This window comes from Gekko japonicus, unplaced genomic scaffold (assembly GCF_001447785.1).
Source record: "Gekko japonicus isolate JY-2015 unplaced genomic scaffold, Gekko_japonicus_V1.1 scaffold831, whole genome shotgun sequence".
NCBI lineage: Eukaryota > Metazoa > Chordata > Lepidosauria > Squamata > Gekkonidae > Gekko > Gekko japonicus.
Window position 1 is genome coordinate 27,110 of NW_015159738.1, and position 10,818 is coordinate 37,927.

General features: G+C 42.6%; 1 protein-coding gene across 1 annotated transcript in view; it reads left to right on the plus strand.

The window, feature by feature from the left end:
- LOC107125942 (uncharacterized oxidoreductase ZK1290.5-like) overlaps nt 1-10,818 on the plus strand; it is a gene marked incomplete at its 5' end in the record, with an annotated part of 63,618 nt that overhangs the window by 26,712 nt on the left and 26,088 nt on the right. The window contains 3 exons of the mRNA XM_015429418.1: nt 1,911-2,002; nt 7,154-7,336; nt 9,316-9,375. Of these exons, the coding sequence (XP_015284904.1) occupies nt 1,911-2,002; nt 7,154-7,336; nt 9,316-9,375 (335 nt within the window). The remainder of the gene's footprint in view (nt 1-1,910; nt 2,003-7,153; nt 7,337-9,315; nt 9,376-10,818) is intronic.

Sequence of the window (10,818 nt, forward strand, 5' to 3'; positions counted from 1 at the left end):
CTTCAGCCCATCATACTTCCGGGATCGTCTCCTTTCCTGTGTCCCGTTAACATCTCGAGGAGCACTGATACAACTACTTTTGGAACTGCCACATTGATTTGGCAAATGAGAGACTATTTTCTTTTTCCTTGCTTCTGAGGCTTCCCGCGTAACTCAGATTTGCACTGCCTGTACTCAAGATGCTAAACTGCACGCACAGATTTAGAATGACATGATGGTATGCAGCATGGGAAATTCATATACCCACTGTAACTATACACAGTCCATGCTCCTCATTTAGTTGCACAGCATCAGCATTTGTTAGTTTAACATGAGGTTTACTTCTCGGTAATAACCTGCAAGCAAGCTGTAGGAAATTCGTTTGGACTGTTTGTCCTTGTGTTTTTTTTTCGTTTTGTTTTTTTGCTCACACCCTATTAGTCTTCAACCAGTGTTCCACTTTTCTTTAGCTTTTGGCAGGCTCTTCAGAACGCCATTTCCTCCTTTTCAACCTGGTGAAGTTCAATTGTTCTTTGCTTACACTACGTCAGCCTTTCCCAGAATTTAGCCTGGAGCTTGAATCCACAAGGGAGCCCCCAGTGTGTTTAGATAATAAAACTGCTTCCTAAAGGGATCTTGATTGAACAGTGTACTCAGATAATGCTGTCCAACTTGATGTTCAACATTCATTCCCCCCCCTCCCAGTGATGCTCTGCAGTATTATGTTATGCAGAAACTGGTACATGGGTGATCCCCCCCCCCCTTGTATCTGATGACGAGGGTTCAACTTATTTCAGAATGACTATCTGTATGCTTTACAGGTCACCGTTCTCTGAAAACACAGGGTAGGGAACAACCTTTTGTTGGCTCAAAATACGCTTTTGAGGAGAGGCAGGGGCTGAAGCTGAAAGATGGCAACCTGCCCAGGGCCAGTCAAGGCGATGAGTTACCATTTAAACTGGGGTGCAAAAGTACCTGCATTTAAATGCCAAAATACATGTGTGATGCCAGCAATTGCAAATGAACTATAGATGTTTTAATGGTGGTGTATCTTTGCATTAAATATATTAATTGTTATCTGGAAAGGACTGGACTTTCCACTTCGATGGGAAGGCTGCCATTAAAGCTCACATATGTCTATATGGTTGCTTCCACGTAGTTGTTTTGCTCTTGTTTGGCTTCCAGACTGGAGGGTTATGGTTTTCGTTTTGTTGAGCATCTACATGACCTCGTTTCTTAAGAGTCCACTTTCCAAATTTCCCCCTACTTTGATTCATTCTTTCTTAAATCTGGTTTGATACAATCAGTTTGGAAGGATATGAGTTAAAGCATGTTTGCAAACTGTGTGGATGGGAAGGTGTGCATCTGTTAAGCTCCTGCCTACCTTGATGCTGTTTTTCCTGTCTCAAGCACCAACCAGAATCACTGAAGGACTTTGGGGACTATTCTGAAAAATTGGCAATTGCTAGATCACTGTAGCTCAGTAACAATGATGCATTGCCACAGTTTGCTAGCTCCTCTGAATTCCCTGCTTTCACTTTTTTAAAAGAAAAGAAAAGAAAGAAAGCTGGGAATTCGGAGGAGCTATATGGCGAAATATCACTAGAACATGATTGTTTTCTAGTGATCTACCATTACCGGTTAAAAAGGAAAGGCTTCCGTTGTTTGGGAAAGGGCAGTGGGGGAATCTATGCTAGGAAAGTGCGTAGAAAGCTGCCAGCTGGATGATCCATTGCTGGTGTGGATGCCTTTCCGTTCACAGCAGCAATGAGATCTTCATAAAGAATCATCATCATCATAGAAGCAGCCTATATCTGGCTTTTGGTACCCACATTTAAAATGTGATGCCAGTTTTAAGCAGTATAGCATTCTTTTTATGATAGAATATTACAAATATGTGGTGCCTCTTTGTTTGTTTGTTTTAATTTAAGGCTTATGCCGCTCTATTGGAGTAAGCAACTTTCTCATTGACCATTTGGAGCAGTTAAAGGAAGACTGCCGGGTAACACCTCATGTGAATCAGGTGAGCGTATTATGCACATTGATATATCTGTCTAGTGCAGAGAATTGTTTTGCCTACCCTAAATGGTCCTGAACTTGAGATCTTCTGTGAAGAGTGGGAGCATATTACTCACATCCTCAAACGGCTTCACTGGTTACCTATATGCCTCTGGGTCCAATCTAAGGTGCCATTTTTTACTTTCAAAGCCCTATAAAACATGGACTGGCCTAACTGTGCACCTTGTTGTGTCTTAAATCATATAATCAGTGCCACTGTTTTCTTGCTTTTTAATTTGCTTGGGAAAGACCTGCATTTGAAGGTCTGTCTCTTGAACTTCAGTCAACTTCAGTTCCTGTTCCCTGGGTGGGCCTCACTTTCTGTGGTAAGGTACATGAAACTGACATGGGAACAAATGATGCTTTCAAAACAGATGTTTTGTCCTGATTATGTTGTTCACCCATCTTTAAAATATTGCAAAACTAGCATTTAATTAACACTTCAATGCTGCAGTAAGCAAGAGTGCCCCAAAACTGCAGCATCTGCCTGACAATGAAAGCAGGGGTAGGCTGAAGGGGAGATAGTGCAAAATTTTTGGTTGCACAAGAGCAAGAACACAAGAAAAAGACCACAGTAGCTGCTTGCGCTAAGTTACACTTGTTGTATCCGCACTTATGTTTCCACATGCATAAGATCTTGTGTGACTAATTCTCAGGCACTATAATATATAGGGAAGAAAGCACTAGTTGTTGCACAAGCAGAACTGTGCTTAGTCCATATATGTTTCCATCTGCACATCACTGCATCCAAGCCAAGGGTTGTACCTGGCTGCACTCAAGGGGAGCAAGCAGAGTCCAAGTGGTATTGCCATTGTGTTGGGGCTTGCCTCAGTCCCTTAGGAGGATATCCAGCCCTCCGTGCCAGGAAAGATGCTTCCTTTGAGCACTTCCATGCTTCCTTTGAGCACTTGTGCCAAGGATTGTCTACCTCTGCTTAAGAATGTTGGAAGTGCTCGATATACGTTACTCCAATAATTCTTACGTAACTGTATTAGGTGAGCCAGCATGGTGGTGGTAGTAGGGTGGAGTCTGGGAGAGCAGAGTGTCTAGAATGTTGGAAGTGCTCGATATACGTTATTCCAACAATTCTTACGTAACTGTATTAGGCGAGCCAACAGGGTGGTGGTAGTGGGGTGGAGTCTGGGAGAGCAGAGTGTTTTTCCTAAGGCTACCTAGTGAGATCACAGCTGAGGTGAGATGTGGAGACCCCCCAGCTCACTTCACTGACCCTGAGACCCCTGTGTTACATCAACTCTGAAATGCAGGAATGAAAATCTGACATCTTAACAGAGCAGAAAAAGCAGTGTTTAGTTTTCAAAATTGTAGAATGATTTAGGCAGATACCTACCTTCTAGTCAGCCCTCTTTCCCACTGTGAAATACTCAGTAGTGTCCTTTAGAGAGAGAGCCAGTTTGGTGTAGTGGTTAAGTGTGCGGACCTCCTCCTCCTCCTCTTCCTCTTCCTCTTCTTCTTCTTCTTCTTCTTCTTTGCATTTAGGGATCCGAATTTCTGAATTTGAAAGATCCTCAGGCTGTTGTCCTTCTCTTCTTCCTCACCTTTCCCCATAGTGTAAACTGGGAATATTATGTAGCCTGTTCGGAAAAAGATAAGTGGATAAATGAGCAATCTCAGCGGTGTCTCTTAATACACTGAAGAATGCCACAGAGAGGTCAAGAAACTTCAAAGGCTGAAAAGATGGATGTGTCTGCTGCTTGAACCTTGTTCCCCTATCCAGCCAGTCATTTCTGATCACACAGGGTTTAGGCTGAGTCAGCCTAGCCTTTGAGAGCCTGGGTTTTTCGGAGTAAGTCCTGAGCAGATGCCAGCCTATTGTTCCTGGCTATTGTTTCCTAAAAAGACAACATGTACTAGAGATGAGAAACAGGAAGCAGCCCTTCATCCTCCTCAGGGTGGATGAAATTTTCCACATTCCCCATGTTGATGTCATTGCGTTAAACAAAACTCTTTCCCCCCCTTCTTTTTCATTATCAAAAGTACACAGAATGGTTAGGTCATTGGAACAAGTGTGACAACCCTTTAGTTTGAAAGCATTTGGTGTGACCATAAACTGGTTCTTCGGAGAACTGATTTTGATTTGTACATGTGCAGAGAACTGTGTGTTTCTTCAAAGACTGATGTGGATTTTTATTTTTATACCAGTTACATAGAAGGATGGTCAGGTTCAAGAGTTCATGTTTCCTTAGGCTTTATCATATGTGTGTAAAGTGCCGTCAAGTCATCGCTGATTTGGTGACCACAGGAAAGGGTTTTCCAGTCAAGTGAGAAGCAGAGGTAGTTTGCCATTGGCTTCCTCTGCAGAATCTTCCTTGGGGGTCTCCCTTTCAAGTACTGATCTTGCTTATCTTCTGAGATCTGACAGAGTGGGCCACCTTCCTTCCCCTTCATCACATACCAAAGATCAATTTTTAATACTGTTTCTTAATCCAGAACAACTGTATGTACAGTCACAAGTGGAGATTAGAATTGCTAGTCCATCTTAATGTCATATACATTGAGAGTGTGTATTTGTCATCCTAATTGCAAGTCCTGTTTATCATCTTGCCCTTCGGCAGAGTTCATGGTTCTCCTGTCCTGTCCTCCATTTTTATCCCATGAGTTTGGTTTGATGGAGAAAGTGACTGGCTCAAAGCCACGCAGTGACCCTAATAGCTAAATGTGGCCTGTATCCAGGACTCCCTGGTTCTAGTCCGGCACTCTAACTGCTGTCCCAACTGTGACAGTTAGTAGCAAGACTAATTGAGACATATGAATATTAGGGCCAGCTTCCTCAGTGGGTCCTCACTGGCCTCAGAGCCTGCATTGACATCTGACCCACCTTATTTCTGTTAATTTGGGAAAAAAAATGCCTTCTTCATAGATGGTGCTGTACAAGCAAGAATTAACAATAAACTAATTACATTGTTTTCTGAAAAGGTGTGTATAAATCAATTAGCTAAAATATTACTGACTGAAAGATGAATTCCTTTTTATCGAACAGGCATAAAACACCTCTAATGACTCTAAAAGTGACATTTCTGTGAGCCAATGGGAGATCCCTGAATGAATCCTCCATTTAAAATTTTTTAACCAGGGCTACTGCAAAGTTGGAGGTTTGGGTTTTTTACAGACTCTTCCCCCCATGTGCTCTCTTTGCCTCCCTCCAGTGTGTGGTTTGTAGTGGAAAGTACATGAGAACATTTAAAAATGGGAATAAATAAGGAGTCTTAAAAACTGTCTGTGAGAGGTAGAGCAGTAAAAATTAACCCAGCAGCACAGGACCCAATGAGAGTGGTGATACTCTTAAGCTGACAGGAACTGTGGGCTGGGGAGGGTAAAGGAAAGAATTTGACAGGTTGGAAGTGGTGAAAGGGGGTGAGATTATGAAGGGTTAGTTATTACGGGGGGGTAGATTAAAGACAACATGGGGATAACTGTCCTGGAACTGAGAGGATTACTGAATTATTGCTGGTTACTTTGGATTAATTGTAATGTTTTGAAGGTCAAAGAAGACGGGGACGGCAAAGGATGAGATGGTTAGACAGTGTCATAGATGCAACGAACATGAAATTGAGCAAACTTCAGAGGACGGTGGAAGACAGGAGGGCCTGGCGTGATCTGGTCCATGGGGTCGCAAAGAGTCGGACTCGACTGTGCGACTGAACAACAACAACTAGGTTGTAATATGCCTTCCTGGAAAAGGCTCCCCCCACCCCCGAACATGTACTGTTTAAAACCTGACACCTTCTGGTTATCATTAATATTTACCTCAGCCCCCCTCCAACCTTTTAAAAAGTAGATCAGCATATATTTACTTGCATCCTCACTTTTCTCCCTAATGGAGAAAAGCAGTTTACAACATCATTTTCCACGTCTCCACTTTAGCAGCACAACAACAACCTGTGAGGACGGTTTGTCTAAGTGACAGAGACTGAAGCGATCAGCATATATTTACTTGCATCCTCACTTTTCTCCCTAATGGAGACCCAAAGCAGTTTACAACATCATTTTCCACATCTCCACTTTAGCAGCACAACAACAACCTGTGAGGATGGTTTGTCTAAGTGACAGAGACTGAAGCCAAGGTCACCCAGAGAGCTTCCATGGCAGAGTGGAGATTCAGACCTGGGTCTCTCAGAGCCTAGTCCAACACTAATCATTACACCACACTGGCTGTTGCACCTGTCAGTTTACTCTTCCCCTCTGTTATCAGTCCAGGCTTGGGCTGATTGATACCCAGGCCCAGATTCTGCCCCTTTGACCTGGAATTCCCACCCCTGGGCAGAAGGGAAGGTGGGAAAGAAGATGGAAAAATCCTTTGGGGTGGTATGTAGCCTCAGGAAACTGTCACACTGTGGGGGGATTACTCATTTGGATGTTATCTCAGCCATCCTATATATTTTGTTTGTTAATAGTTACGTTACCCTCAGCTGTCACATTATCTGGTCTTTTCTGCCACATGAGGTTTAATCCCCCCCCCAATCTCTAATGAGATTAACAGAGTTATTCTAATGGAAGATCCTGATAGAGGTTGTCTGAGCTACACTGGGTTGAAGTCCTTGAACGATATCAGATTATTTTGCAAAATATACCCCCCCCCCCTTAATCTTGTCACGTGTCGATGAGAAAAAAAAATTACCATGAGGTTAAAACAGCAGTCATGTAAATCTGGTAACACTGCTTTACAAAGAGCCAGATTTACATAAATGGCATGAAGTTTAATATATGTCTGTCATGCAGTCATTTTTACTGTGGTACCATATCTGGAGAATGGCACATAGTACTTCCAGATAAGAACATGAGTCCAGCTGAGAGAGGGGAGGAGAAAGTAGTGATAGCCTCTCGTGGTTGCTGTCTAGGGATTGGGTTGTAATTGCTGTGAAGAGTTTAAACTAAAAGCTTATCTGCTGATTCTGAGGATGATGGCAACCGGTTTTCCAAAGCACCACATTTCTACCCAAGGAAGGTTTTCCATGGGTTTTGGAAGATGTTTAACACTTTTGCACAGGTAGCATTCTGCCAAATTAGCAGTAGCAATTCATTTGTTTGACCTTTGGGTTTTAATAGGTTAGAAGCTGAAGAAGGCTTTGATTGCAACGTTTGTTCTCATTTCTGAAAGGTTGAATACCACCCTTTCCAAAGGCCTCAAGAACTAGTGGATTACTGCCGGAGCAGAAATATTGTTTTTGAAGGTTACTGCCCGCTTGCTAAAGGTGAAGCCCTTGGTCATCCTAATATAGTTCAGCTTGCAAAGAAGTATGACAGAACTCCTGCACAGATCTGTATTCGCTGGAGCATACAGGTAAATTTTGAAGTTGCCAACATCATTGCTTCCATTTTTATTAAACAATAATTTTTGAACAGTTGTCTGTAATAGTACATCTTTCCTGTCCATCCAGGTAAACATGTCCAAAAATAGTACGCTTGTCCTCTTGCTGCCCTCAGCCATATGAGCACGCTAAATATTGGTTGTGGTCTTTAGCTTGTGTCTACAAGTAATGGTTTTTCTGGGTACTATTTGGGAGAGTTGGAAGTGCATATACTTGGGGCTACCTCTAGCATGATGATGGCTGTTCCTTTAAGTGGAATACAAAAATACTGTAGCTGTTAAAATAATATTAATAAATGTTCCTGGATGCCTCCCTTTCTATGGAGGCCCAGGTCACTGCCACATCTTAAAATAGAAAAGGAGCCAACCAGGAACACCCCCAGACTCTTCACCCTCGACGTTGGCACCATGGAGCCCCATCGAAGGTTATACACAAGTATCCCACTTAATATTTATTAATATTATTTTAACTGCTACAGCCTTTTTTCATCTGAGACAGATGAGGCAGTTGGCCCCTTATCTCACCCCACGAGACCTAGCTACAGTGACCCATGCAATGATCACTTCCAGACTGGACTATTGTAACTCTCTACGTGGGGCTGCCCTTGACCCTGCTCTGGAAGTTGCCGCTAGTGCAGAACATGGCAGCACGGGTGTTGACGGCGATGCCTGTGCAGGCTTGCGTCCACTCAGTGCTGCGTGAACTGCACTGGCTGCCTATTGAATTCCGGATCCATTTCAAGGTGCTGGTACTTACCTTTAAAGCCCTATATGGCCAGGGGCCAGCATACCTTCGAGAGCGCCTCTCCCCATATGAGCCCCAGAGGACACTGAGGTCTATGAATCAAAATCTTCTAGCAGTCCCTGGCCCCAGGGACGTCCGACTAGCCTCGACCAGGGCCAGGGCTTTTTCGGCCCTGGCCCCGACCTGGTGGAATGTGTTCCCATATAAGATCAGGGCCCTGTGGGATCTATTACAGTTCCACAGGGCCTGCAAGATGGAGCTCTTCCACCGGGCTTTTGGTTGAGGCGGTGGGCGTCCCTTTTCGCTCCTGGCTATCTCCCCTTCAGTGGCCTGGATTCTAACATTGGTACTGCTGAATTGACATCGGTGGCCTGGATTTTAGCATCAATATTGCTGAATTGACATCAGAACTAGCTTTTTTTTGCATGGTATTTTATGGTTTTACTGTTTTAATTGTTGTTTAATTGTTGTTTTAATGACATTGTACTGAGATTGTTGTGAACCGCCCTGAGCCCGTCTACGGGGAGGGCGGTATACAAATCAAATCAATAAATAAAAGTGGGATACGTATTATTATATATTGACTGCCTGTCTGTTTCTGGGTGTAATTCAAAGTGTTGGTTCTTACCTTTAAGGCCATAAACCAGTTTAGGATGACCACCACCTCCAGTACTGTACAGTATACCACATCCATTCAGGTTCTCTTAACGAGCCCTGCTGTGTATGCTTTCACCTACAAAGGTGAGGCTGGTAGTAACCAAAGGCAAAGCCTTTTCAATGGTGGCATCTTGCATGTGGAGTTCCTTTCCCCTTGAGGCTCATCTGGCTCCTGCTCTTCTCTCCTTCAGGCACCAGGCCAAAACATTTCTTGTTTTACACACTAAAAGATTCATCTTTTAAAATTGTTTTGTGCTTTGTTTCTTGCCCAAGAACTGTCTAACGATACTTATTTTTAAGCTGTCAAATAATTTATGCTCTGACTAGGCTACAATATGGATCCCTTCTATATCACTCCTGTCATGTTGAAGTTTGACTTGCTGAATGGTGTCCTAGCTTTTTTTCTTCTGTCCCCTATTCTTTTAAAAAAACAAAAACAAATAGCTTTTTTCCTTCTGTCCCCTATTCTTAAAAACAAAACAAAAACAAAACAACAACCAGCTCTCAGCAGTAATTAAAAAAAAAATCTTGCTTCTGTTTATCCTTCCAGAATGGCATTGTAACGATTCCAAAATCTACAAAACCAGAAAGAGTCCAGGAAAATTGTCAGGTAAGAGTGAACTAAGTACACTTGGCTTTCTAATATTTAATGCTTTGAACTTGACTTTTCAGTGCTTTATACTTTTTGTGGGCCAGCCCCTTTCTGTAAACCTCAGTTGAATTACTCCAGCATAAAATATAAAGTCAGTGAAATTTAAGCAGGCATAAGTGTAAAAAAAAAGTGATTTACAGCAGCAAAGTGCCAGATTCCTAGCAATGAGATGTCAAGAAAAGAGTAAGGAGTTAAGTATCTATGCAAGGAGAATTTATGATTTGTTTAAAGCGAAACCAAGGGCAGGATACCTTATTGAGTCCTGGAGAGGTAATTCTGTAGCAACTTGCACATTTTTTTTTTGTTATAAGTGATTAACATTGATTTCATCTAGGCTAAAATTTAATTTTAAAGGGGGGAAAGTTTATATAGTTTTAAAATGAGAAAGGTTAAATATACATCAAAGATTAGCTTCAGTCTCTAAGAGATGAAAGGATAGATTTAAATCTCAAGTGTAGACTTGGCCAAACTTAAAGTGAGACAGACTTCTGTAGTTCCAAAGGAACCCATGTGACCTTTAATTGCCTTTAATCTCCTTTAGTTGCCATTTTTGTTTGCATCCATGCTAAGGTGTGTATTCTTTAGCAGCTGGATCACTTGGCTTTACTGAAAAAACTTGGGACTGCAAGCTGGGTCCTGTTTCCCTAACTGGATACAACAGGAATGGGGCTGGGGAAGGAAGTGTAAACTGGACTTAGATATATACTTAGAGGTAGTTGAGGGGGAGGGGCGGTGAGCCAAACAAGGTAGGCACATGTGCAACTTTGGCAGCTGAGCAAGGAAGGAGGCCTGGAAAATAAAAGCCTTTTCCTCACCACAATAAGCTTACAAACAAACCTCAGGTAACCTCACTGGACTGTTTTTAAAAAATCCTTGGAGATTAAAACAAAACTCTAAAGTCAGAAGCCATCAGAGATGTGAGGAATATTGGCTATTTTCTGTCAAGTGCCACGTGCTGGGTAGAAGTCATGGTTTTGGTGCTCCTTGCTCTCAAGAAACAAGTTAATTTCTTTGAGGTTAGGTGGATGAAGCCTAGGGAGCAGAGAGTTGTTTGGCAGCATGGGGGAGAGGTCCTGTTTCCATGCTGACAATTTTTCTGTTGTTCTAGAGAATGACAGGAGGATATCACTGTGAAAAAAGGAAACAATCCCAAAGTGGTGCTGAATTCATACATTCCTAACTATATGCATGTGTGGATTGGGGCTCTGGTCATGGTAGAGTCAATAATTAGGGAGGTGGGTTTGTGATGAGTGTGTTGATGCTGAGGTGATTTACCTGCCTGCAAAGACATCACATGTTCAGATAACGCTGATAGATAATGTGATTGAGGAGTCAGTGGCCATAGCACACCTCAAAATATATAGCAGTGAGGTTGTGGGATTAAAATTAAGGTAGCTAGGT